Source organism: Filobasidium floriforme (genome assembly GCF_021052385.1).
Source record: "Filobasidium floriforme strain CBS 6241 chromosome Unknown HD553scaffold_10, whole genome shotgun sequence".
Lineage (NCBI taxonomy): Eukaryota > Fungi > Basidiomycota > Tremellomycetes > Filobasidiales > Filobasidiaceae > Filobasidium > Filobasidium floriforme.
Genome location: NW_025763631.1, coordinates 199,701 through 225,529, shown reverse-complemented (window position 1 = coordinate 225,529; position 25,829 = coordinate 199,701). Strand labels below are relative to the sequence as shown.

Sequence of the window (25,829 nt, the reverse complement as noted above, 5' to 3'; positions counted from 1 at the left end):
ATTAGCCCCCTTAAGAGGTAAAGATGATTCACGGTCTTCGCACGTACGGATCGTGCATCACGTGATCTCTATGACGAATCGTCAACAAACCGAGGCTGGTGGCTGGTGGTCATCTTGCTAGCTTGCTACCTAGCCTTTCATAATCTCATGCTCATCACATGCATCCCATGCTATCGTGGATATCACTATACAAGCAGTCCAGTGCTACAGGTCATACCCGCGATGTCTTGCCAATCCGAAGCTCACAATCACGATCACACACACGACCATTCGCACGCCCACGACCTGCCCAGCAGCGATCCGAATGCTGGTGACAAGAACTCGCTCTACAGCAAGATCGATCGGGAACATGTCAGGGCTCTGAACGCTGCCGGAGGAGATGAAGCTGGAAAGAATGTGATCAAGTGAGTCGCCGTATAATATAGCTTCATACGGAGCCGCGATCATGAATGCTGATTTGATCCTGCTATTTATCCTAAGACCGTGGGATTTGCGGGAAGACGAGTTGCAGGTCAGTTTGCCTCAGAAATCGACCACAGGCAAATAGTAGTCCATCGCTGATAGAACATTCTACTGAATCATAATGATATCCTCATCTGATATATCGGAACCGCAACTAATGTCTCCTCAATCCGTATATCTTGAATGGCTTATCCTCGCTGGATACCACTCCTTCCACAACCTTCTCTGTTTTCGGGGCTACTGGATCACCTTACGCACGACTCTCCTGAACGAAACCTCTTCAACTCTCATTTACACAATCATGGATGCCATCGGCTGGTCATGTACCATCGCTGCGCCTGACGTTCTGGATATCAGCACTGCGAATCGGACGCGGATGATAGCTTGATCATCAACAGTGAGTCTATCACAACTGTTCTCCAGCAACGCACTCCGCTAATCGTTACTTCAGTTCAGTCCCTTTTACGGCTCAGATCAAGCTCCGAAGTATCATTCTGAAAACGGGACCCGGAGATCTGACACCTGAATCATGCCACCTCGTAAGCCTTCGATTCCGCCTCGCTGTGCAGCCCTTTGCCTCTCGCTGACAAAACCATATGATCCTATAGTACGTCAACGAGCCCGGCCTAGACTTCTCTTCAGTCTCCGACAGACCCGCAAAAGAAGTCGTCCAGCTCGTGCCGCAACGAGAATCTGTGGAATACGCCTTGAGGCCAAGCAAGTTCTCCGCGGTGACTTCGATACAGTTGGTCTTCCCCAACAACATCTCGGATGGCGAGGACGAGACTACGAGGGTTTATTATGTTGGATTCAAGGGAGAGTGGAACGAGGTGAGTGGTTTATGCTTCCTCTTCGACGATAGGCTCGGTATAGGTGACTGCGGTACTGATTCTGGTTGCGATGCGTCCTTAGCTTACGCGGAATCCGGATGGGATCATCTTATACGAAGCTCAGGCTAATCCGAGTGATCATGCCAAGTTGCGAGAGCAAGTAGGAGGTAGTCAGTTGGGTATGTAAGATGTATCTCTTCGTGTCGTGGGGATGCAAGACGTCTATTGCCGAAAAAAAGCGGAGAGATCTGAATCGAGATGACACGTTACGTATATGCGAAGCTATCTGAGGATCGTAGCTGACAGAAAAGCCCGGTGATACAAAACTGCGACAGCGAACACGAGCATGTTTGCTGTCAACCGGTTGGCCGCAAAGCACGCTCCAGGCCCACCGAGAAGTTTGCTCTCAGACTGGAACGCGACCTTGAGCTGCATAGCTCCTGCAGACCTTCCTTTCAGTCATCGAGTTCTTATTAGCAAGCGCTCGAGGTTCTAAGGGATTGACTAGCGCGTAAACAGGAGGTGCAAGTCGAGAAGCTGTCAGAAGTGCATCGATATACAGTACGTCAGCGAGATCAATAAGCTTCTCGAGTTACAAGTTACATCTCGCGCGTACATATACAGGCAATGGTCACCTCTATCGAGGCCGTTTGTTGTGGTGGTTCAGCCTCAACGTCACTGTTCTAGATTGCTCCAGTTCTCGCGACATGCCTTCTGACCTGCGAAACGAACACAACAAGGCGGGTGATTCAGTTCTGAGGAAGCAAGAGTTGGGATCCTTGGTGAGATTCTCTGCCAGACCATCGAGTGAATTGGTACTCATGAGATGACTGCACAGGTCAAGAAACATGTACCTGTGCAATCATCGAGTTTCACCGTGAGTCAGATACCTTGGAACGACTGTCTAGCACGATGGCGCTTATCACGCGGTGAGGTCCTTGCTATGTAGAGAGCCAAGAAGTTCGCCCAGCCCGTCGAGGAGTCAGTCTCTCCATCGTCAGAGAGAAGCAGCATCCATAGTACTGGTACCATTACTACGAAGAAGACAGCCTCGACTTCCGAATCGGCTTCTGTCTGTGCTCGTCCCGCTTCGACGTGTGAAGGCGCCAGAAGCACGTGTTGACCTGTGTCGGCTGTGGCGGATTCTTCGCAGAATGTTTAAAGTTGTACTGAAGTAGGAAGATATCACGATTTTGTCGTCATAATGACAGCGCCTGAACTGATAGCTTCATGATGGGCCCGGGCGTGATCGAGCCTATGCCGTAGGGGTGATAGTAAAATGATTAATACCTCGTGCACGCGCTTCCCTCGTCTTTCAGAGCAGAAAAATGGCATGTGAAACTCGAGCAGGTCCCTAGACAACACCTTGACGGCTTCGAGCATTCATTCCTCCTCAGAAAGCCGATAGCAGGACACTTCCATCCGGGCTCCTATTCAAAGTCTTCGGTCCGGACGACATCATGCTGGTATCTGACCGAAGGCGTCTCGCGAGCTGATACATGAAACCGATCTTTGCAGCAGGTCCGTCCAGCTAATCTCGTCACAGTATTCTATTGTGACCTCCAGTCGTGATCGTCCGTAGCGGCCGCAATGAGTGGATTTTGGAGTATCGATATCAGAACTGCTCTCAAATGCACAGCGCTACGGCGGCTCTGCATGAGGCTCTGATTAGAGAGCATTTCAGAGCGCCGTCTAGATTCACCACCCGTCGAGCTCTCCGCCATCGCCCCCATCGTCGCCGTTTAATTTACAGACAACTATCCCAATGTCAACCCAAGAGTCGGCAGCGCTTCTAAGGGAGGCAGACCAACTTATTTGCGCAATGGCTTGTCTGCCAATTCTCTGTTCAAGCCTTCTGCGGTGGCGTCAGCCGCCTTGTGGCTTGGTTTCGACGTACCAGATATCACATAGAGCCCGCCCGAGGACTAACAGGGCGACCAACGGCAAGAACATTCATTCGATGACTGACGGGAAACCCAGCCGTCAACCTCAGAATTGCCGAAACTTCGGACCTCAGTGGCCAAGCTCTTTGAGGCCCTGAAGTACCTCTTCCCTTCTTGATCTTGACCGGAGGAGATCACTTGCCATCAAGATTGATTTACATAGATGACCATTGCCAAGGAAGAACGCCTGGAGAGAGCATACGAATGAACTCTACCCGATTACACAACCCTCAACACCCAGCTTTTTCAAGGGATAACCATATGGAACATCCACCTATCCGTATCACACTTAAGTCGTGCAAACCGGACAGCTGTGAGGCCTATTTCCTAGGCGCCTTGTTGCTTCAACGTTGTCGACTATCCTGATTCCTCCTCGCCAGGCTGGCAGAAGCGAGTTATGCGGAGCCTTGGCTTCTTTTCATGGAAAAAGGTGAGCAGATCGGGTATCCTCGCTTGGGTTTCGCCCTGATCCTTTATCACATGTTGCGACTCTCCTTTTGTGTCGGGATCACGATGCAGCAAAGTTGAGCGAGCCTTATCGACGAACCTCTACCCTTGCTGGAGCAAGCCGTGCCGCTTCTTTTGAAGCGAATGAGGAATCCCTGTTTTGTCTCAGATCTCCTTTGACCGCACGTAGGATATGCTGTCCTTTTACTGTTTCTGACCGGTAGCTGGAAAACACGATTCAATCGACGTTTTTGTCGAAATGGATATAAATACACCCCCTCGCAAGAGAGCGACATCGATTATGGTCAGTGCCGCCGCGCTTACGGCATCGCCACATCCTCATCCCTCTGCTCGCGTCCAAACATACATATGCCTCGCCAAACCCAGTCTGTTTCCGCTAGGGCAGGAGCGCCTCTCGATGACCCTGGTCGACAGACAATCTCCCAAGGTATACTCAAGCTTCCTTCTTACTCGGATGAAGACGATATCAGGAGGAAATGCGACTACTTTTCGACGGTCAGTTCCCTTTATTGATTGTTGCATCCGGGTTGCATACATATGACGATATGCAACGATCTGTTCTGAAGATCCGGAACAAACGGATCAACTTTGGCTCTTCAGAATGGCAAGTAAGTACCGGTCTTTTTATCAGTTACTCCAAGCTCTTAAGAAGCCGGCTGCGCTATTTATATGGCTGATTATGCGTAATACAGGAGATCAAGGACGAGCTAGAGAACCAACAGCTAAAAAGTGAAGAAAGTTCCGGCCAGCCCGAGCAGTCGACAACGTCGCAAGAACTGACAGAGACTGAAGAAGCGAGTTCATCCATGGCCTCCGGGAGCAAAGGCGAATCTAGTCAGAACTAGACCATTTTCTCCTTGATCAGTGTACTCGAGTACATTCGCAAAGACTTCGATCGATCATGGTGATCTATTGTGATCAAGCTCGTCAATCTGTTTGTCGGCCTGTTTGTCACTGCTTGTGTATCCATCTTGCGCTGTTTTCAGCACTCTCGCTAGCAGAACTTCGATGATTCGGCTTGCACGTCCACCTTCTATACCTCTTTTCCTGCGCGTGTCCCTACTCCGCGTACTAGTACATTATTGACTTTAGACCCGCTCCGACGATCGAAACGAAAGATCAGAGCCAAAGGCTGGGGCGCGTGACTCGAACGGTTGTTTCAGGTTAGGGCGCTTGATGATTGGCGCGCGCGTGTAAGCTTTCGGGCTGAAACAGCTGACTTGCAAGCCTCGAGAGCGATCTTGGATGGGCGTTACCAGCGAGGGAAATCTTGATCAGGAGAAACGTGTCTCTTATAGTACACAAGTGACGTCAGCGACTTGGTTGCTTGGCCAAGACCCTGAAGTTCCGTCACCTGAGAATCCTCCGAAAGGCTCAAAGGTGATTGATGAGACGTGATCCATACGGCAAGTTTTCGGAACATTCTGAATGGCGGCCCTCACAGTACTCGGCCGCACCACGAGTTGAGTCCACAAGAACGCCTTTATCCCGTCTTTCTTTGTTATGAGTGCATGATCAAGTCCGCCACAGCCCTGAGGGTCAAAGCCGGTCTTTAAAGCGAAACCTGGAGGCTCCGTACCATATCTTTATCGGTTGGTCTCCCTTGTTCAATGCAACTCGCCTACGGTACCTAAGGACAAACAACATGAAAAGCCAAAGAAATGACATCACGCCAATTGTATACACCATAGGGCCGATTTGCCATGATCTGGAAGATGCAAAGTGTCAGCTTACGGATTACTACAACAGCCGTAACATCGACATGCTGAAACTCGGCGTCACCATTAGGGTAAGTGACGGAGCAAATCAGAGCGGGGGGGGGGGGGGGGGGGGAAAGTTTCGTTGGCGATCGGCGACACCTCACGGAATGACAGGCGGCAAGGCTCAGGACATGCAGCCAGGAGCACTCGTTCCATCACTACCAGGCAGCCAGTGCATTCCCCTCGAGAGCAAAAGAGATTGAAGATGCCCTCATACATCCTTCGCTCTCTTGTATTTGATTGTGGCATATGGTATACAAACTATACAATATACAATTCAATATCCTACTACAATTCAGGAGCCACAGATTGCAGATCGCGCACAATGGAAAAGTTCTACACCGTCACCGAGGATCTGATGATCACCTGTCAAGAGCTCAGTTTGACCTTGCAACATCCAATTCCTCATGCGCCTGAGTACATCCAACAAGTCGCAGCCGACATGCTTGACACCCTCGGCGATATTGGGGATCTTACCTTGTCCAAGATCATCTTTATGCGGGCTGTTCATTGCAAGCTGAGTGTCAGAGATTTGGCACCTTTGAGCAAGGGCTTCCAAGCAGGGTTTGGCGGAGGAGATCGATGGGGCTGACTAGGTATTCTAGTATTACGGGTCGCTAACGAACATCACTCTATAGGGGGGACGTGTCTACTGGAACGACATCAGGGTGAGAACGCGCAGACTTCTTTTTACTTGTGACGCAGCTTCTTCCTGACTGCCTATGGGCCCATCGATATCGTAGCGAGAGGATCAACTCACTGAGAGTACGCTTATCCAAGAACACAATGAGCGTGAACAGTTAAGGGATGAGCGGGAAAAGCAAACAGTTTCTTGCCGAAAGGGTGGGTTGCTCACGAAACATTGATGGCGAGAACTACGCATCTCCTTGATGTCTGTGTCTGTCCCAGGAGGGCCGAGAAGGCAGTACGACGCCCAAAGAAGATGGATCTACCGCGAATGATATCGACTTGGGTGATGTGGCTCAATCTGGCAACAGGGACGAAGGAATTCACCAGGATGATCTTACCGTTTGGTGTGAAACTCGCCTGGAAGTACTGCACAATCGGCTCCCCAACAGCCTGGCGATGACGGGTCTGTCTATGAGAGTGTACGAGTACATACTCGTTGGAATTGACGTAACACCTCAGTTGAGCGGATTGATGTACTTAGTTGTAGACACGAAATACGAGATGCCAAGATCAATGATTGAATAACCTTGAAATCTGTGTTGTTGTGCATGTCTAGCCGTATAGACTGGACTACGGAGCTAAAGCGAAAAGCTTGCCTATCACGGAGAGATCTCTGAAGGAATTTGAGTATGGGCTAAGCGACCACTAGATGGCACCTGGTAATCTACGGGGCAAGGTATATGATATAACTTGATGGGCGGTTCGCTTCGGTGGATCGCCTTAATCCGGCGACGGGCATCGTGTAGCTTCGCCTGCCCCAAAGCAGACATATATGTGAGGTCTGCATCACAACTAGAGGTGAATTGAAGTGCGCTTCGACCGATCATATGCTAACTGTCTTGATTATACCTGAACGCTGTCAACAGGTGCGTTCTGCCCTGCCTAGTATAAATTCGACACGGAACCCTCTTACAGGCGAGATTCGATCTCTCATTACCAGTCGCAAACATCCCTATAATCTTGGGCTGGAAGATCTGCGTTCTGCACAGTCGGATCTTGTGCACTATCGAACCATATCTTGTGATCCAAGCGATCATATTGATACTCTACAGAGCTCAATATCTCGGTAGTTCCAGGACAATGCGACTCATCGCATCACCAGATACAACTTGTCGCTACATCGCTTGCTAGTCTTGCAGCGGACATTGCTTTGGCTTCTCCTCTCTGTGAGAATCCTCCGAGAGAATGAAAGGTGATGACGTGTCCGCATGACAGGGTGACTTTCGGAGACATTCTCGAGCCATTGTATGGGTTCTTTCCAGGTGCGGAGAGGGTGGCCAGCTGACGAAGGATATTACCGCAGTCAACTTCCTCTACCACGCCCCCCTATATGAGTCTTCCTTTATGCTCACAATAACGCCATGGACTGCTTCTATAGGCCACAAGCCTGTAGGAATTCGTATATAAGGACGACAGCAAAGAGTGTCATTCGGTCTTAGAGACAGATAGTTTCCGGCTCATCAAGGACGACTCTCCAACAGCAGTTTCTCATTGGACAGCACTCGAAATGCCAGGCTATATTCACATCACGGACAAAAAGGCTCTTGAAATCGTTTGGCCAGGGGGTGAATACTCCTCGGTGGTAAGTACTTATACACGATGACACACTGATTTCGCATTCACTAATGATCAACTATGTGTAGGAGGAAGACGCCGTTGTCGAGCTTACATGGGAGAGAATCAAGGTAAACAACACAACAAGCTCAGCCAAGCCTTGTCGAATCGATCTGGATCTATGAGCTTACATGTGGTTCTTTCTCTAGATGATCAAGCGAAGATATCAAATCCCAGAAAGTGAGATTGGTTACGCCGAGCGATGGTTCCTGGAGCAGCATCAGGTCAAGCCCCCCCAGTCTGATGAAGTGAGTCAGCTTCAAGACTATATGACACACCGCCAGACAAAGACTCAACTTTTCCTCGCTCTGCATCTATCGCATCTAGTTCAACTTTTTAAGGGAGCATCGTAGCGCTCAGCGTGAGGCTGAAGAGAAACGAAACAGTGCAGACAGCAAGACCGATGATGCGGAATCATCTTCTATTTGCCAGGCCCCGGTGTCGGTGAAAGATGATTTACCAATCGACGTAAGCAGCAGATAGTGAAAACCTATCTGTAATCCTTTGCGTATTGATATGCTCTCGCGCCGATGATCTGTTTCTAGGAACCTCCAAGCTTCGAGGAATGGAAGCGCGGTGACAACAGCAGTATTTCCTACAAGCAGCCTGACGTTTCCAAGGAGATCCCTGCTGTGTTCGGCGCCAATGCCAGTGAAGATGGATCGGTTGGAACGGCTGGAGGAAGTTCGAAGTTCTAGCTTTCAGACCGCTTGAGCTCACTTTGCATTGCGGGGTCGTATGTGTTTATAGAAATATAGACAGCCATTGATGTACATATACAGCCATGAACCTGGAAGAGTGAAATACTTGACGTTCGATCTGATACATAAAAAGCTACGGAAACCAACCAATTTTTTTTTTCCAAGTTCCAGCTGGAGATAGCAGAGGCTCTACTTATTTCAGTCCTCAACTACTAGCAGCCTGTGATGTGACGGTGCTGATCGGGGAAAGTCTCTTAAGCAGAGCCTACAGTGGTGCTAGTCTATGTCCTTTACGACCCGCCGAGCTCATTAAACGTGATGGCCCACATTCCGGAGAATAGCGATTTGACGTAGATCGTCACCCAAAACATGAAAGCCAGGAAACCGTATGTCAGCAGTCTACTCTTGACTAAGCGATCACATGATTATGATAATTGGCGAAGCGTTTGCCTCGACTTGAGGTAAGCCTTATGAGTGTTCCTTTGTCTACCTGTATCGCCATCATTGCGCGATATGAGCTTCTTCCCCAAAACTATCCCCTGGTGTACGCCTATATATACCGGATACACAGCGCATGCAGGAGCATGGACAAGCGATCCCCCATCCGCCGATTAAAGCCTTTATACAGATTGCCATCCCTTTCCCCAATCAGAGAATTGATTGACAAGCACTTGAGATCGCAGCTGAAGATGCCGGACACTCCACCTCAAGGTGACAAACCTCAAGGAATCGCCCGGGCCCTCTCATCAAGACAGGAGGCACGAGTGATTGAGGCATTCGTCCGTAAACTCGTCTGTGTCACTCTTCCTTGATCGTATGCTAGTCTGTCTAGAAGCTTACTCCTGTGTTGGGATAACTCTTACGTTCTCTTGGAAATTCCAGAAGGCAGTTCCCACGGAAGAATACATGAAAATTCTAACGAGAGACTTCGTCCGTATGGCTTTCCGTCAGCAAAAAATGGTCTTCATCAAAAGCTGAACCCTCTTTTGTGTCAATTGATCGATCGGTAGGGATCAACTGTGGCCTTTGAGATTCATGCAAAGGTTAAGGCCGGAATCGACCGGGCGTCTAAAACCGAGTCAACAGAACCCTCTCTTAGCTCTGATCCTTCTGGAAATGCAAGTCAGAGGCAAAGCAGCCAGGACACAAGAACAGCCTCCTCTATCGAAACGGGCCAACTCCCTGATTTTGAGGATCTTGTGAAAAACTCGGTAATTGACATTTCTGTTTAAGTGAGTCCTAATTTGCATGTAATCGCCGATTGATGTTAGGATCCGCTACATACTGATTCGGTCGTTACCCAGGAGTCAGATTGATGAAAAAGGCAGTCGGAGATCGTTGTACTAGCGCGTTCATGTCCAGAAAGTACAAAGAGACAATGCTGGGCTGGTCAGAGTCGGCATCATCTACCACGTGACGTCCTATCGGACAGCTACAAAATGGCTTCGATGCACCTAGCCGATGATAGACCGTTTCGAGTCGTCTCGTAATAGCTGGAACAAGCTGAAACAAGGATCACTCTGCGCAAGTGCGAATAGGTCGACCCATACTAGGGACAGAAGCCTTAGAGAGTTGCGTGGCAAGGATGTCTACCTCTTGCTCAAGCGGTCACGACATATCTTTCACAAATACAGCTTCCCTGACGGTCTGCATGAACCATAGGATAGGTCGCTCCTTTGTGTACCCCTTCCGCCATGATGACGCGATCTGAGCTTTCTTGCCAGATCACTGCTTGTAAAGAAACGTATATATGGGAGGTCAAGAACAGTATAAAACTATGGGGGGATCGATGCATGTTCTAGTAGTAGAGCCTTTGCTTGAATCACCCTCCTTTCCCTCTTCCCTAAGATCAAGAACCAGCAGTTGAGATCACGGTTGATAATGCCCGGGAGTCCCAAGCAGCAACCCCAGGATGACGAGCTCACTAAAGGTCTTTCGAAAGAGGATTCGCAACTCCTGATCAAATACTATGTTCGTAATGCTATTCTTCTTGTCGCCGAGCTGGTGATATCAGGAGCTTACTGATCTTTCGTCTCAACACGATAGGGACAAGGTCAGTATGATGAAATATTGAGACAAGGCCCAAACGCGATCGGATTTGCGTTAGATGTAGCGAAAGAGGCAGAAGTCGAGGAGGATCCAGGTCATCCACCTTCCGACCGTTCTCAAGACGCAAACGGAAGCGACAGTCAGAATGATCTTGAAGGGAATCCAGACGGATCCGCTTCCTCCGTGTTCACCGGCGCCTGTATGGAGATTGGGAGTGCCAGTGGAGAGCCACAGACAGACCGTGAGCAAAAGGAATTGTTGAGCATGATCGACAAGGCGAAGGTAAGTTCTCATACTAGTAATCAGGCTTAAGGAGCGAGAGCTTACAATCGACACTCTTTCTCATTTTGACATTGACTCTGATATCCGCTTAGTCGGCACGCTTATGGGACACTTTTTGGGACAAGACGCGAAGCTCTGAATCCGATCACAAGGACGACAGCGACCAGGATCTGCCCTCCGAGAACAGTGCTGCCGGATTCACGTCGATCGCATCTGCAGGTGGTGGCAGCTTCAACAAGTAGCTGTACAATGTGATTCTGGACATGTGTGATTTCGTAGATATCGTTCTTTGTATTGTGGAGCTGCTTGCCCCTGATCTAAACCGATAGCTGGTAAAGGTGTCAGATAGCGATCTTTGTTCGAGAGCGCTTCAAATTTCGTAGCTTGTGGACGGCATCCATCCAAACCTTATATAAAGAACCGTGCTAATGATGCAACTTGCGACACGATTGTCCGATCGCAAATTGCATCGCCTCGATGCAGCTGAAACAAGCTAAAACGAGCTGAAACAAGGCTCGATGGATCGCTTGCACCGCGGATGTATTACGTAATCCCATTGCCTCTACTTAATCGAAATATGACGAAAGCTAATCGACCTAGGACCTTGGCTAATGTTGTTGAGGGTTATGGTAATCATGGTAAAAATCATCAAGACCATATCGTCGCCCTTATTCCAGGTCGAACTCAACTTTATCTTAAGCCTGGTAGATAAAACCACCGGTAGCTTGCAACATGGAGGCCTCGAATCCGAACGGAATCTTGTCGAGACTGCCGGACGAACTCGTAGGACGAATAGCGGGGTACTTGGATACGGCTCGTTCCTTGATAGCTTTCGGTTCGGTTAGTCTTTACATAATTACATATCACTTGTACTGTTGTACTTCAGCTGAAGCAAGACCCAACGTGAACTTCAATATGGTATGACATGATCTGTAGACCTGTAGAAGATGTTATGAAATCTCTCAAGAAGCCTCATTACGCTACAAACTCGCCCTCTGGAAACATTCCATGGTCGATAACCCTTCCTCCCCTTTATCCGCCCAAGAAAAACTCTCAGAACTCTTAACCCGGCAACAAAACTGGCTGGCCCTAAAACCACGTGTGACAGAGGAACTCGTCATAGAAGGAAGCACCTCGGTCTATGAGATGCAAGAAGGCATGTTCTTGTGGTGTCCGAGGGAACGACCGGAAAAGTTGGCGGAAGAGGTTCAGTTGTGGGGGTTACCGATGGGAGAACCGGGGTTGAGGAAGAGGGTGGATATGGCGTTTAGGGGTACGGGGAGGGGGATTTTGGATGTCCATCTGGATCCTACGCAGGATTTGTTGATCCTCAGCGAGGCATTGTGAGTAGGGATGCGAACCTAGTTTGGCGGTATGACTTCGTCTCGTAACCCGATGTAACTTTACTCATACTGCCCCATCCTCGGCTTTCGGTAGACCATCCTCTCGATACCACGACCGCCCCACCCCACCCTCCAGCACATCCCGTGACCCAACTCCTCTACAGAAATACACCTTCCTCACCCTGTCCACCCTCCAACCGCACCCGCTCGCCCCTCCAAATTCAAAGGAGACCCCGTTATTAGGCCCACCGCTGTTCCCCCTGAATACGATCGTCAGCCAGCTCTTGCAGGTTTATGGGGATGTTTTTGCCGTGTTGACGATCCCGGTGGAGGTGAGGAGTGGGAGGATATATAATCAGGAGTTGAACGTTTGGAATTGGAAGACGGGGGAACATCTGTGTGTGAGCATTGGCATTTCTTTCTTTCTGATCCGCTATACTAGAAGACTTCAAATTCGAAAGCCGGACATCGAATGAGAATCTCATCGACTGATCTGTCTGGGCGTATTGCAGCAATACCGTCTCCCCCTCTCACTATGTCAAGCGAGCTTTGCCCTCCTCACCGCAACTGAGTTCATGATCACCCTCCATCGACCGGACGACGATCCCACAGCCGAGATCTACACGTTCGACCGGTCTGCTCTCCCTACCGCATCAAAGAACCCTTCACTGTACCCGGTCCCGATGGCGCAGTTCCGCCTGTTACCCCTGGAAGAGGACGTACAGGTGGACCTGGATATGAGGCCGGATCCGCCTTTCCCCACTGCGCAGGGGCATGCAGGGAACGACTTGGGGCCGAGCAAGCCGTTCGGGGATAATCCCGAGGAAGGCGTTTTGGTCTTCAACATGACGGTGATGACAGCCACAGCGGACGATTTCACACACGTCGTCATCGTAGCATCCAAAGCCGGAATGTTAGAATTGGCCAGGAGGCGGTATAGTTCCTGCCTTGATCGAGCGGAGGAGTATTATTTGGGTCAAGGGGTTTTGATAGGGAATGAGGATTATGATCTGAGGAGGGATTTGACGCTGGAATGGGAGCTTTGGGGAAGCGTTTATACGAGGATCTTTGAGGATAATACGTTGGGTGTCAATTGGGTGAGTGTAGGGAGGAACCGGAGAGTCTTGATGACAGGGGTGTTGAACGCTAATACGTCGATCTGATTCTTGTTCGCCGGCAGGTCTGTTTCGTACACGGATATCGATACGCACGCCTCTGTCGAAGATCTGACGAACCCGTCCAGCGCCCTCGATTAGGACCCTATCAGATCGAAGTCCTGGACTTTTCTCCGAATGCCACGTTTTCGTTCCGAGAACGCGATCATACGAACGGCCCGGTTTGTGAACTGGAGGACGGGACGCAGCAGACTTTAGTCTCCCGATTGAGCATATTGAACAACCCGTTCTTGTTCCGGAAGACGATCATGAGCAGCTTGCCGTATGTGGTGACGACAACGGGCAAGAAGTATTTGACCGAGGGGGTCATGATCGGGGATAGTTCGCTCATCATCTCCAGGGTGAGTTACGTGCCAGTGAGCGATACGCGCTATTTAAGCTGATACGAGGGGTTTCTAAACAGGCTGAAGGATATGGAGATGGACAGATCAGACAGACGTTGACTGTCCTGGCGATGTGAACCACGAACGACAATAGCTTAGCATGCAGGAAGTTACGACCGGAATCAAGGCAGATCACTATAACGATCGGTAAAAGCGGTATAATATAGAAATACAGTGTATCATCCACTCAACCATTCAGCAGACAAGAGAAAGGACGTATATGCATAGGATCAAAGAAGGAAACAGCGATCTCAAGCGGCTTCCCGGTGCGCCTGACGGACAAACTCGGCGGCCTCTTCCCTAGTGAAACCCGGTTTGGTACCCTTCAAGACCGCTGAGGGTTCTTTCAGAGCGAACGGACTGAGGAGCAAGGCGAATATCAGCGCCAGATATTCGCGAAAATTGAAACTCAAGGAACACTCACCTAAAGTCCTTTTTCTGGTCCAGGCTGGCATACGAATGGTTGACGAACCGATGAGCGCTCTCGTCCGCCCGGATCGAGTAGATGACATCTTGCATCGTCGATCCTTCTGGCAGTCTCCAGTAGTCCTGCACATGGGTCACAAAGAATCATCAGCCTCGTATCTCCTGAGAAAACGTGAGGTATGAGTATAAACGGGGACTCACCATGGCGATCGCAGGTGCAGGCATCTCTTTCCACTCGGGCAACCTCCCCTTGTCCATCTCCTCCAAACACAGCGTATAGGTCAAACAAGCTTCTTCTTCCAAGTACCCTACGAACCGGTGTGCGGATTTCGGGCTGACCATGTAGGCGAGGAAGAAGAGGTTGAAGAATACGCCTTGGGCGCCGAGGATCATGGCTCGGAAGAAGATTGAGGGTTGTTTGATCGTCATGAAGGTCCTGCAAGTTGCATAGTCGGCGTGTGGGATAAGATATGGTGAGTAATGGCGAGTCACGGTGCGTTATGAGGAGTGAGTGGGGAGTGTGAGATAAGGCGGGAAAGGCTTACAAGAGGTGCATCCGTTCGTTCTCCGCTTCAGCCATCAACGTGTTGATCCACCCTCCATCCCGTCTCTATCATTCCCACCGCAGCCAATCCACCTGAAATCAGCTCCATTGTACAAAGATCGGGAGTCATGTGATCGGGAACCGAACTCACCATCAACCTCAAACTCCTCAAATGCCTCAACATCCCCGCCACCATCCCCGGAACCCCAGCGATCGATTCCAGGAAAAGACAACGGGCTAACCATTGTTCGGGGGTCATCACGTGGTTCCCCTTACGTAGTTGGTCCAAGGATAAAGGGGGGCCGGATGTGGGGATGGGGCGGTGTCGGAAGGAATAGCCTGTTAGGGCGTCGTAACATGTTCTGAGCGAGATGTGGGAAGTGGTTTCGATGAAGGGGGTCAGTCGGTTGGAGGAGATGAGATGAGAGGAAGGGGCAGGGGAAGGGGAAGGGGAAGGATAGGGCTTACCGGGATAGCTTGACGAGACCTGCAGCGAGCTTGTCTGAGAGCGTGACGGTTGCCCTTCGAACGACCTTGACTGATCGTAGTTCCTGTGACATCAAATAGAGTTCGTGAGCATCACCATTCTTTGCGATCCTGATGAGGACATATAAGATGTTCATCAGACCCACCTCGGGAGTGTAGACGGGATGACTGATCGTCCAAGGTCCGGTCCTCGACGGATCTTGTAGATCATGGACCGCCGCCAAGAGGCTGTCCGTTTCTGCGTGTACAAACCCCACAATACAATACAATACGACACAACATTACCGGATTAGCCTTTGTCATACGATACCCGATCGCTTGGGATACGAGATGCGATGGCTCACGCTTGAAATGTATCCCCTCGCTACCCTTCCCACCGATAGGCTTAGAACTATCCAGACCTTCTTCGATCTTTTTCTCTTCTTGCAATTTAGTCCGTTCTAACAGAGCTGTGGAGTTTTCTACCCTCTCGCCTAGCTCCGCTGAGGCGTGTAAAGCTCGACCCGAAAATATAGTTGCGATGGGAGTTTGAGTTTGAGTGAAGGATCTGGTCGTCATCGTCCTTGCAAGGGTACAGGACATAGGGTGGCGACAAGCGGAAAGTGAGGTGGCGGTCGATCGGGTTCGGAGGCGGAGGCCTGTTCGGAGGAAGGTGGTGGGTAGGGGTCGGAGGGTGTTCATGGTAAGAGGTTGTCTGGTGTTTGAGTGTATGCTAGGGTATCTTGGTGATGGAGATTCCAAGTGTCGTATGATGATCAAAGTGTATCGTATGAACTATCGCGCCTCTTGGACTCGGTGAAGGGTATCGATCGATGACAGCGAGGAATCCTCCTTTATACGTCCTGCCATTCGCTGACCTGCAACCTTTCTTTCCCGATCGCCGCTTCCGAGATCTGTAAAAGCATCACCATTCAATCTCGACATCCGATCCGTCTCCCGCTAGTACATCACGGTCACATGTGCAAGGCTCGTAGAGAAGAAGGGCCGTTTACCAAAGTTTCTCGAAACCTCGAACCTCGGGGATCGTCAATTCTCGCCGAAGACCGCGATGCGATTTCACCCGGGAGGCAGCTATTGGTCAGGGGTGAGACTCGTCGCGCTTCACCCGCGGACCCGTCGCGTTTCAAGTTGCGCATTCGGAATGGATAAATGGCGCGGTGGACGAGGCATTATCAGCAGACTGATCGATGATCAATGAGTTGTTTACGCCACGCCAGCGATTTCGATGATTGAATGAGCATGTGCTTGGGAACTACCCCTTTCGCGAGTGGAACCAGGCGATCGCCATTCAAGTTCCGAGGCGAGCGATCTACCTAGTGGTCGGCCGGTGTCAACAGCCCCCCCTTGGCGGTCCAGGTTTCAATATCCTTATCTCTACGATCCAAGGCACATATGCAAGGCATCCGATCTACACGTGGACTTCGTACTCATGACAAAGATTAGATCGGCCAATTATATCGATTCCGAGAATCGGGATCACGGCTCAATATCACAAAATCTATCAGATTGACAGTTCTGATGGCGCAAGAGAGAATGTGGACCAACGACGGCGGCAAGACTGTTCGTCATCGATGTAGCTAGAGCTCATCACGGCCATAAATTCCCATAGGTATCGCGGTCATCTGCCAGGAGAACTCGGTACCGTGTGATTGGACGCATCATAGCGTTCGCAATCGATCTTGGGCAAATGATCGAACCACTGAATGCCAAGACCGCTGCATCTTGCCACTCAGTTCGAAAGAAATATCAACCCCTTGGTATCATTCCGTGCCTATCTTGCAGGTAGAGTTTATGCCGGACAATCTGAATCGATCGAAGATTAGAATTGGAACGATTACGATACAGTCAAGGTAAGCACCATGCTACAGTATATAGATCCTGAGAAAGCCGCTTTTCGGTACCGGATCACTGGTCTATGATCCATGTCAGATAGTCGGTTGGGGTCATTATCAGCCTGCACATTGGCAGGGCGCTTTTGAGGTAAATCCTTGTCATCTTCGCTTTCAACAGAGAGATCCGCCGATATTCTCAACACCGCCTTGCAGTTCCAGACTGGAGGACGACTACTGGAGTCATACTGCAAGTATTTATGTATGGTACACTACTAAGCGGAGAAGCAGTACAGGTATGCGTTGTGCATAATGTCCTCAATCTCAATCTCGCTGGACAAGTGGTGCGGTCGAGCTTATAGACGCGGTGAAAATGTATTATCTTGGGATTTCGCTGGCGGCAATCATTTTAATCGTCACCTGCATTATGCCGCAAGCCAGGCTGAAAACTAAGCCTATGCTCGAGGGTTCCGTGCTGAACGTGATCTTCTCCAACGTTCCTGACGAGATCCGGGATGGAATCAACAAAGCTGGTGAAAGGACAAAGTACTCGACTGGTAACGGGATCGGCAATCGGATCAAAGAGCAACTTGACTCGACTTGCTACTTTGAAAATGGAGTTGCTTGACAATATAAAACCATGGTCGTAGCAGTGCGGTCACTGTAGACCGAATCTAAACGTAACCAACAACGCTCTACAAACACGGGTTGGATTATGAAAGAGAAAGCAGGTCTTGAAGGACACGCAGATGGAAATCGTCCGAGTACTCGCACAGCCAGGAGTCGATGTCCTTACTGTACTCCAAGCTGGCGCCGTCGAGGTCGCGCGTCGTCCTGACGCATCCCTCTGTGAGGATGTGATGACAAGTTCAACTCCATTCTGCAGGGACTGTCGGGTCGTGGATTTTGTGCTACACAGCAGGGCATTGCAGGACAAGCACTTGCTGTGCATGATGTTTTCTTTGCGCAACAATAGCACGGTCAGAAGCATACAAGTCTTCCTCGATGATGTCAAAGCCTCTCTTCCCGCAGAATTGTTGAGCGAGTGCTGTACAGTATCTCGAGACGCACCAGGAGATCTGCATCCCATGACCCTCCTTGGATTTCTCTCCTCTCTCCCACGGGCCCCCTGACCCCTTGATTGTTTCGGAACGTCATGATCGTCAATGCCCAACGGTGGCGCAGAACCCTTTCGAAAAGCCCACGGGATCAATCCGACAGCGCGTCCGGGGAAGCGAGCCGAGAACCGGAAGGGTCGAAGCGAACCGAGACATGATTTCGATCGAGAATATCACGTGAGATTTAGTGCGACGATGATGATGATGTCATCAGCTTGCGGGAGGGTAGGTCCAGAGGGGTCGTCAGCTCTCGTGACATCGATTGGTGTGGTGACTTTTCGGGCGAAGAGGGTTTGGGCTCAAAGTGGGTTGGACTTGGCACTACTCTCACAGTCAGCTGGGAGGTATATAACACAGAGAACGACCCTCTTTTCATCGACACCTCCTCTCTTCTCGTGTGGTTCGCTGCAAGTCCATACTCGAACGGATCAGATCGCAAGAAGCTCTCGCCGACCATAACATGTTCGTCCGAGCTCTTACCCTCTCGACGCTGCTAGCGTCAGCCTTGGGTCAATCATCGACCTCGACCCAGGACCAAGTTATCATCAGTTCTACTCCTACCGCCTCTTCTCAACCCGCTCCAACATCTGCATCGGTATCGGCGTCAGCATCATCCGGTGCTACCTCCCAAGCCGTCCTCCCCGCCAACTCGGCCCAACCGACAACGCTCACAGTATCAACTACGCTGGTATCTTTCGTAGCTACTTCGAGTACCTCGGATGTACCTGTAGCTACGGCCACTCCGGCTGTCCCGACGGGGGAGGGGGAGGGGGATGTGGTGCCTTATGCGCCTGAACCTCCTACGCAGTGTGAGTTTGGCTTCGACCTACTGTAACCTACTATCTAGCCTTTCTCTCTCCTCCCTCTCGAGCGGTATACCGCGCAGGCGGGTTACGTTTACATGCGGTTCGCTCACCCTTTCGACCTTGCGCCTTGTCCTTGTGTTCGTTCTGACCCAAACAGACTGGTGCGAACAAGGCTCAAACGCCTCATACTGCGCCGGCCCGCTCCTCCAGCTCGTCCAGCTGTCCCAGATTTATGGCGATTCCAAGACGTTTAGCGATAAACCGACTAGGTTGGGTGTTAATCAGACTTTCCAGGCGTTTGGGGAGTTGCCCCAGAATGCGACTTATGGGGAGGTGCTGGATTTCGCTGAGGAGTACTTTGTGAGCCTTACTTTACCTAACCTTTTGATGGAAGTCCTTGTTCGATATTGATACTAACAACGGTGATCCCATCCCGACAACCGACGGAACAAAAAATAGACCGGAGAAGGCCAAGAACTCAACCCGGTCACCATCCAAGGGTTCAACTCTACACCCGCCGTGCTCGACCAGATCGACGATCAGTTTTATAAAGGGTTTGTCAGTCTGGTGAATGGGTATTGGGCTTTGCTTATTAGGTGAGCTCGAGTTGCTTGCGGGTTTTGGTTATGATAGAGGGGACAAACGAGGCTGATTGTATTAATTCTGGAATATGCCTTGTTCTTGTGTTTGAGGATAGGGAGACGAACGAGTCGGCAATCTGTAATGGGACCAACTGTGATTCATCGTTGATCCCGTTGAACAGGACGATCGTCGTCCCGGGAGGGTAAGCTCGTGGTCCCTTATGTACCACTCCTTCCGTACTGAAGCTGATAGTGTTTTCAATGCAGTCGGTACCGGGAGATTTATTATTGGGATTCGTACTGGATCCTCGAAGGTACGAGCGCCCATTGTCGGAATGCTCCGTACGACGAAAGGAAAGCGCTTATGATAGTCATCCCGCAGGCCTGCTGCGAAGCCAACTGTATTCATACGCCGAAGACCTGCTCGTCAATTTCATGGACCTGGTCGAGTCTTACGGGTTCTTGCCGAACGGAGGGAGGAAGTATTATTTGAACAGGAGTCAGCCGCCGGTCTTCACTATGGTGCGTAAAGGTCCCTCGTGGTGATTAAAGTAGGATGAAGAGATGGGAGGCTGATATATTCCGATGTGGCTGGTGGGTAGATGGTCAACTCTTACGTTCAGGTGACGGGTAATACGTCGGTGCTTGAACGAGCTTTGCCGATCTTGGAGGTGAGTCGGATGAGATCGTATAGACCATCCACAGACCGTGGCTGAAATTCCTATCTTGCGGGCGATCTCAGACCGAACTCGAATGGTGGCGAGTCAACCGATCCATCTCGATCACGTCCCCTTACACGAGCCAAAACCACACGGTCTACCGATACGACGTCTCGATCAACACGGCCCCGCGCCCGGAAGGATATATCGAGGACTTTAACACCGCCTTTGGCGCCGAACCCGCTCTGAACGAGTCGCAGCGGTCCGACCTCTACGCCGAGCTCGCCACCGGTGCTGAAAGCGGGTGGGACTACAGCAGTCGATGGTGCAAGGAACCCTTGTTGAACGTGACCGACAACCTCCCTGCGCTCCGGACTTTGAACGCACGGGCTATCATCCCCGTTGATTTGAACGCCTTGCTTTACGGGGATCACGTGCTTTTGGCCGACTTGTACGAGCGGTACATGGCCGAGATGAACGGGTCGGCGGACAATGCGACGATGAGCAACTTGACGAGCAAGGTCACGCAGCACAGGATGATCGCCAACGAGACTAGGGAGGCCATCATCGATCTTCATTGGGATGCCGACAAGAAGTACTTCTACGATTTCAATACCGTGAGTGTCAGGTGCTTGGGCGAGTTTGGCTGAAACACAAGCTGACCTATGAGCTACCTTGGACGTAGACCGCCGATGCCAGGGCCGACTTGTTCCACGCCGGTGGATTGTTCCCTCTGTGGCAAAACATCACTCCTCCCGAGATCGTCTCGAACGAGACGGCCGCCTTGCAGGTGTTCGAGGGGATCCGCTACATTGCCGGAAAGTATTCTGGTTCGCCCAGCGTTGCGACGCTGCTCGAGACTGGTCTCAGTGAGTCGCTTCCGGCTGAAATTGGATCAAACGGCGGACTCTAATTCTTGCGCTTGCTCACAGACTGGGACTTCCCCAACGTCTGGCCTGTGAGTGATCGGTAACGCATGATGTTCTTCCTGACGTCCACTGACGATCAAACTTCTGCTGCGTTTCCAGCCCCACACCTACACCTCGATCAAAGCGCTCGAGACTGTCGGCAGGCTGTACCCCAATGGGACGGTCTTGGATACGGTCCTCTCCACCGACTTTTCGGCGATCCCTACTGGCCAGCTCGGGATGAACGAGACTGACCTCCCTGTACAACCCGCCGACGCCATCGGACCCAACTCGGAATTGTTCGCTAAGAATGTCGCTGAGATCCAGGCTGGCAAGCCTTGGTGGCAAGGTGAGCTTCGGTCGCGTTTCAAGCTTGTGATCCGGCTAACGCTCCGACATGCGTCCCTGCAGCGATCGCCATCGAGTATGCGAACCGATACATGCAGTCGACCTTCTGTAGTTGGTATGCAACTGGAGGAGAGATTCCTGGTCTGCTCCAGTCCCTTCCAGGTGATGCTAGGTCGGGCAACGCGGAAGACAATGGCCACATGTTTGAGAAATTCAACGGGTGAGTCGCTTTGGGCCGTCTTAACGATCGACTCCCCCTGAATGTGCGAATTTATCTTGAACAGGACGGATGTCGATGCTGCCGGAGGCGGAGTAAGCTCTTGTAATGAATAACAAGCTTTTGATTCCGTACTCACAGGTCCCGTTTGCTTTCTCTTCGATCTGACAGGGCGAATACGAAGTGGTCATCGGATTCGTGAGCTTCCTCACCCGTTCATCTCATTTATACCTAGGTTGCCCCGCTAAACCTGTCCTCTCAATATCGCAGGGCTGGACGAACGGAGTCGTGCTCTGGACTGCCGGTGAATACGGTCAATACCTCGCCACTCCTACTTGTCCCTTGATCACCATCATCGAGAACGACAATTCCACCATGACGACCATGGGGAACGGCACGACCAGCTCGAGCTTGTTCCGTGGAGTTCAGCTCCCAAGGACTGGGGCATAGGCACGTATCGAGGCGGTAGGAAAAGTAGACACGGGAGAAGGACACGAGCTATAAATCAAAATGTGACCTATATACAGTATACAAAGCAGGCAAAACGTGATAAGCCAGTTGGAGAATTTGGATTTATCATAATTACATGATCGCAGAACTCGAGGAGACCCCTCATCGATCAGAATCAGTGGCATGATCAAATCTGATCTTGCGGGCCCCTTCCCCCCCCCACGGGACCGTCGATCAAGCCTCAAACGACCGCGAGGTTGTCAAAGCCGTCAAAGCCGTCGGAACCGTCAAAGAAGCCTCAGGCAACCGCGAGACCGTTGTCATCAATCTCGTCCCAGCCCAAAAAGGGCAAGGTGAGTGAGCAGGAGAAGGCTGACAGGAAGAAGCAGAGGCAGAGGGTTGCTTTGGAGAAAAAGTTAGCAACTCTGAATGCCGAGATGGTCCAGGTAGCACGCTACGGCTCATTCCAGGGATGGAAGCGGGAACGAAGGGTAACGGTTCTCGTTTCTGTCTACCTGACCGCGACATGTTTCATTTAGCCTACCAGTACCCTGATGCGACATTGGCTCGGCTCAAACCTTGAAAATGAAACTCTCACTCGTCTTCGATCCGATTCTCTTTTTTCTACATATATGCTTTTCTTTCTGACAGAGCAGAAACTCGGCTTCACTTCCACTATCTACCTTCCCAATGCCTGTATCTTTTACTCTCTCTCTCTTGCTTCAGCTCCAGCGCAAGCCTGCACAAGACTTCGACTTCACGCTACCTCTCCACGGAGATGCGGGACCCCCGTCAATAAGCAAGTTCCGGACCGTGGAGACCACCTGTCTTTGAGCCCACGCATGTCACAAAACCGCAAGCGCGATCATGCTGAGCTGGTCTTCATATTGGTCAGTGTGAAGCCATGGTATGCACTCAACGATAACAGCCATACGTACGCAAAGGTCGATGCACGTACATATAGTAGGGCTATCGTGAAAATTCGAACAGCATGATCGTCCATGAATAGTCCATTCGAGCGGTGAAACGTAGTCTGGGGTATAGGGTATGCAATATGCAAGATACATCTGACGGGACCAGGTGGCCAGTGATTTACATTTTAATGCTACATCCGATACTGCATCATGTCAAGTCTGCGCTTCATTTCCCTCGATCATCGTGCGTCCACGAAGACTGTGGCCTTCGTGTCCGTGTTTCATGTGAATCTTCTGCTCGCTTCTATACGCGAACGAGATCCACGGTCCGTCCTCCCGTTCGATCCAGCACCCTCGAATTTATGCGCAACAACCTTTCCCCGCCCCCTCCTCAACCCGCCCGATACTTTCTCCCTGTTTTACCAAGTCCTCACCCTCATCGCCCCTCTCGCCAATCCGGCAAAAACAAGAGACCTCGACCTCGACGTCCGCCATGGCCATCGCCGTCCTCAACAACGCCCAAACGATCTTAGCTTCCCCTTCCCTCTCTTTGCCCAGTTTGAGGAGACATTCATAAGCCCCCCTCAAGGCCCAGATGTTACCGGGGTGTTGATGCGCCCGAGCTAAAGTGTCGTTGAAACCCAGGTCGGCGTAGTAGACGGAGAGGGCTTCGGAAACGTACCCCTGTTCGAGCTTTAGGGCGGCGTAGGCGTGTCGAACGGGGGTGAGCCAGGACCAAGGTTCGGTATAAACTAGGTTGTCGTACAGCCGGATAGACTCTTCCAAGCTGGAAAACGCGGTATCGTAGTTGCCTTTCCTGTACTCGAGCTCTCCCTGGAGAAAGGCTGTACCTACAGAGAGGACATCTCGGGCGGTGTTGGGGAACATGAGAGCTGTCGCAGGGACTTTTTCGAAAGCGCTCAAGTATAGCTTTTGGGAAGCTTCGGCCGCGGGGACGTCCCTGGTAGCGGAATATGCGATTGCTTTGCCCCAATGCGTAAAGGCCGTGGTGATCGGATAAACCGAAGGATCCGAAGGAAGGGGTAAAGATTTGATCTCGTCCCACCTTCCGAACCTCACGTAGACTTGTACACGGATCGCATAGGTCGATTCGATGAAATACCCAGCGGACGTACCCAGGTCCACCCCGAGGGGGAGGTTCCGCTCGATCATCTCCACGTACCGCATAGCGACTCGGTATTGTCCTGCGAACATGGCGCTGTAGACGATAAATTCCATACTGTGCATACGGTAGACCAAGTAAAACCCCCCCCGGACCTCGGAGGTTGACGTATTTCTCGTCGGCCTGCACTGCGAGCTGGTTGGAACGGATAGCTCGTTGGTAGTCCCCAGCGAGGAAGTAGATGTGGGAAGGCATATGTTGGATATGCCCGGCGTCGGGGAGAAGGTCTTGCAAGGCGTTGGCTGCGGGAAGAGCTTTTTCCGGGGAAGAAGACATCTCTGTTAGGTGGATGTAGAAATGCAAGATCCCCGGGTGTCGATCGGCTAGGAGAGGGAATCGCTTCATTGCGGATTCGAGCACGTTCTCTATTTCCACCGCTAGCGAACCAGGAGCTGGGAGACCGGTATGTACGTCCCATAGTTTCCAGGGGGTCAAGACCATCATCGCTTCGGCATAGAGGGCGGTGACGTCGAGGTTGTCGGGGAACGTTTTGTATACCTCTCGCATCGCGGCGATGTAAGCACGGTTCCATTGCTCGTAATCCCGACGTTCGAGATCGTCTGGCATCCTCGCTCGTAGCGAGCCAATCAAGGCGGTCTCCAACTGGTCCCCCTCGACCTCGAGCTCGCTGATTCGATCGAGAGCGGCCTTGATCTTGGGCAACACGCTCTCCACCTCTCCCGGCTCGAAGATCTCCCAGGTCTTGTTGTAGTTGGCTCCTAGCGAATAAGCTATTCCCCAATACGCCATGGGACACTGTGGATCGTGAGCAAGACACTGGTAGAAGCATTTGACGGCTTCTTCGTGGTTGAAAGAGTAACACAGGGCGAGTCCCCGGTCGAACCATTCTTGGGCCGACGAGGATGTGGTCGTGATGGGAAAGTGGCAAGGGCCGAGATCAAAGTAGGGCTCTGACACGGGTATCGGATCGGGAATGGGTTCCATGGTGGCAGATTGATGGTGACTGTATCGGATCTGCTCGGTTATAGCAATAATAGGTGAAGAAAGTCAAAGGAAGATATATACGTTCACTAGCTCTCGCTCGTATGTCGTCGCACCCACTTTGATAATATTTGATAACAACATCGTATGACACGACAGAGATGACGTGTAAAACAATAGTAGTCACGCCCTAGCAAATTGTCAATAAAGCGTTCCGTCTATGTGCGGACCCCACTGTACAGCGCTCGCAAAGAAGGTCGACGACGTTTGGCTCGGGTATCAAGCGGTCAAGCATCTTACGACCGGCCCGTTCAGCTTCTATGCGCTTGAATACCTTTGCAAGCACGACAGGACAAGGTCTCTGTGGTGCATCCTTACCAGTACCAGCCGGGATGCGGTGAATTACCTCTATATGATGAGGGGTAACGAGTCGCCTCTCTCGAAGTGGCAAGTTGTTTCGTGTTGGCCTGATGTACTTGCCGTAACAATCAAGATCGTCATCGTCGTTTATTCCTTCAAGATACTTATCTACGACCTCGTCAAGATCGTCGCTAGCACCCTGAACTGTCGCTTGTTTCACATATAGACAGCCTGTCGACGTGGTGATCCGTCTGTAGAGTTCAGCTAGCTCGTCCCTGTTTTTGTCGATGGATTTGACAACGGCCGCCATGACCTGGTCGTGGGATGGTTCGGCCGGAGAGAGGCGAAAGATGTGACG

General features: G+C 51.1%; 8 protein-coding genes across 8 annotated transcripts; 5 read left to right on the top strand and 3 right to left on the bottom strand.

Moving 5' to 3' along the window:
- Positions 1-106: 106 nt before the first annotated feature.
- On the top strand, positions 107-1,572 carry HD553DRAFT_310745 (DUF1000-domain-containing protein). Its single transcript, XM_046179867.1, has 6 exons — positions 107-404; positions 481-511; positions 820-859; positions 919-1,001; positions 1,071-1,292; positions 1,375-1,572. Exons 1-6 carry the CDS (start codon positions 148-150, stop codon positions 1,477-1,479), a joined length of 738 nt encoding a protein of 245 aa, XP_046036795.1. The 5' UTR covers positions 107-147; the 3' UTR covers positions 1,480-1,572.
- Positions 1,573-5,758: 4,186 nt separating this feature from the next.
- On the bottom strand, positions 5,759-7,190 carry HD553DRAFT_323770 (uncharacterized protein; the record flags this gene model as incomplete). Its single annotated transcript, XM_046181437.1, has 5 exons — positions 5,759-6,002; positions 6,158-6,183; positions 6,224-6,233; positions 6,320-6,629; positions 7,067-7,190. The coding sequence occupies 5 exons, from the start codon at positions 7,188-7,190 to the stop codon at positions 5,759-5,761; spliced, it is 714 nt and encodes a 237-aa protein (XP_046036794.1).
- A 1,647-nt stretch (positions 7,191-8,837) lies between these two features.
- HD553DRAFT_323768 (uncharacterized protein) lies at positions 8,838-10,130 on the top strand (the record flags this gene model as incomplete). Its single annotated transcript, XM_046181436.1, has 5 exons — positions 8,838-8,929; positions 9,097-9,251; positions 9,292-9,398; positions 9,479-9,679; positions 9,927-10,130. The coding sequence occupies 5 exons, from the start codon at positions 8,838-8,840 to the stop codon at positions 10,128-10,130; spliced, it is 759 nt and encodes a 252-aa protein (XP_046036793.1).
- Positions 10,131-11,441: 1,311 nt separating this feature from the next.
- Positions 11,442-13,860, top strand: HD553DRAFT_310738 (uncharacterized protein). The gene is made up of 5 exons (XM_046179866.1): positions 11,442-12,142; positions 12,237-12,543; positions 12,655-13,239; positions 13,323-13,658; positions 13,721-13,860. Exons 1-5 carry the CDS (start codon positions 11,808-11,810, stop codon positions 13,775-13,777), a joined length of 1,620 nt encoding a protein of 539 aa, XP_046036792.1. The 5' UTR covers positions 11,442-11,807; the 3' UTR covers positions 13,778-13,860.
- Positions 13,861-16,124, bottom strand: HD553DRAFT_310735 (alternative oxidase). The gene is made up of 8 exons (XM_046179865.1): positions 15,501-16,124; positions 15,303-15,394; positions 15,139-15,221; positions 14,822-15,032; positions 14,672-14,736; positions 14,328-14,562; positions 14,125-14,249; positions 13,861-14,060 (listed from the first exon to the last, which is right to left on the bottom strand). The coding sequence occupies exons 1-8, from the start codon at positions 15,835-15,837 to the stop codon at positions 13,952-13,954; spliced, it is 1,257 nt and encodes a 418-aa protein (XP_046036791.1). The 5' UTR covers positions 15,838-16,124; the 3' UTR covers positions 13,861-13,951.
- Positions 16,125-16,859: 735 nt separating this feature from the next.
- Positions 16,860-17,613, top strand: HD553DRAFT_323765 (uncharacterized protein; the record flags this gene model as incomplete). The annotated part of the gene is made up of 5 exons (XM_046181435.1): positions 16,860-16,938; positions 17,002-17,006; positions 17,032-17,136; positions 17,167-17,281; positions 17,348-17,613. 5 exons carry the CDS (start codon positions 16,860-16,862, stop codon positions 17,611-17,613), a joined length of 570 nt encoding a protein of 189 aa, XP_046036790.1.
- Positions 17,614-18,353: 740 nt separating this feature from the next.
- On the top strand, positions 18,354-22,226 carry HD553DRAFT_310734 (Six-hairpin glycosidase-like protein). The gene is made up of 15 exons (XM_046179864.1): positions 18,354-18,912; positions 19,067-19,269; positions 19,369-19,505; positions 19,607-19,693; positions 19,758-19,804; positions 19,873-20,012; positions 20,093-20,161; positions 20,233-20,766; positions 20,835-21,018; positions 21,082-21,107; positions 21,178-21,406; positions 21,469-21,625; positions 21,690-21,717; positions 21,794-21,820; positions 21,893-22,226. Exons 1-15 carry the CDS (start codon positions 18,564-18,566, stop codon positions 22,070-22,072), a joined length of 2,397 nt encoding a protein of 798 aa, XP_046036789.1. The 5' UTR covers positions 18,354-18,563; the 3' UTR covers positions 22,073-22,226.
- Positions 22,227-23,346: 1,120 nt separating this feature from the next.
- Positions 23,347-25,144, bottom strand: HD553DRAFT_349821 (uncharacterized protein; the record flags this gene model as incomplete). The annotated part of the gene is made up of 2 exons (XM_046183487.1): positions 24,265-25,144; positions 23,347-24,191 (listed from the first exon to the last, which is right to left on the bottom strand). The coding sequence occupies exons 1-2, from the start codon at positions 25,112-25,114 to the stop codon at positions 23,347-23,349; spliced, it is 1,695 nt and encodes a 564-aa protein (XP_046036788.1). The 5' UTR covers positions 25,115-25,144.
- Positions 25,145-25,829: the final 685 nt, after the last annotated feature.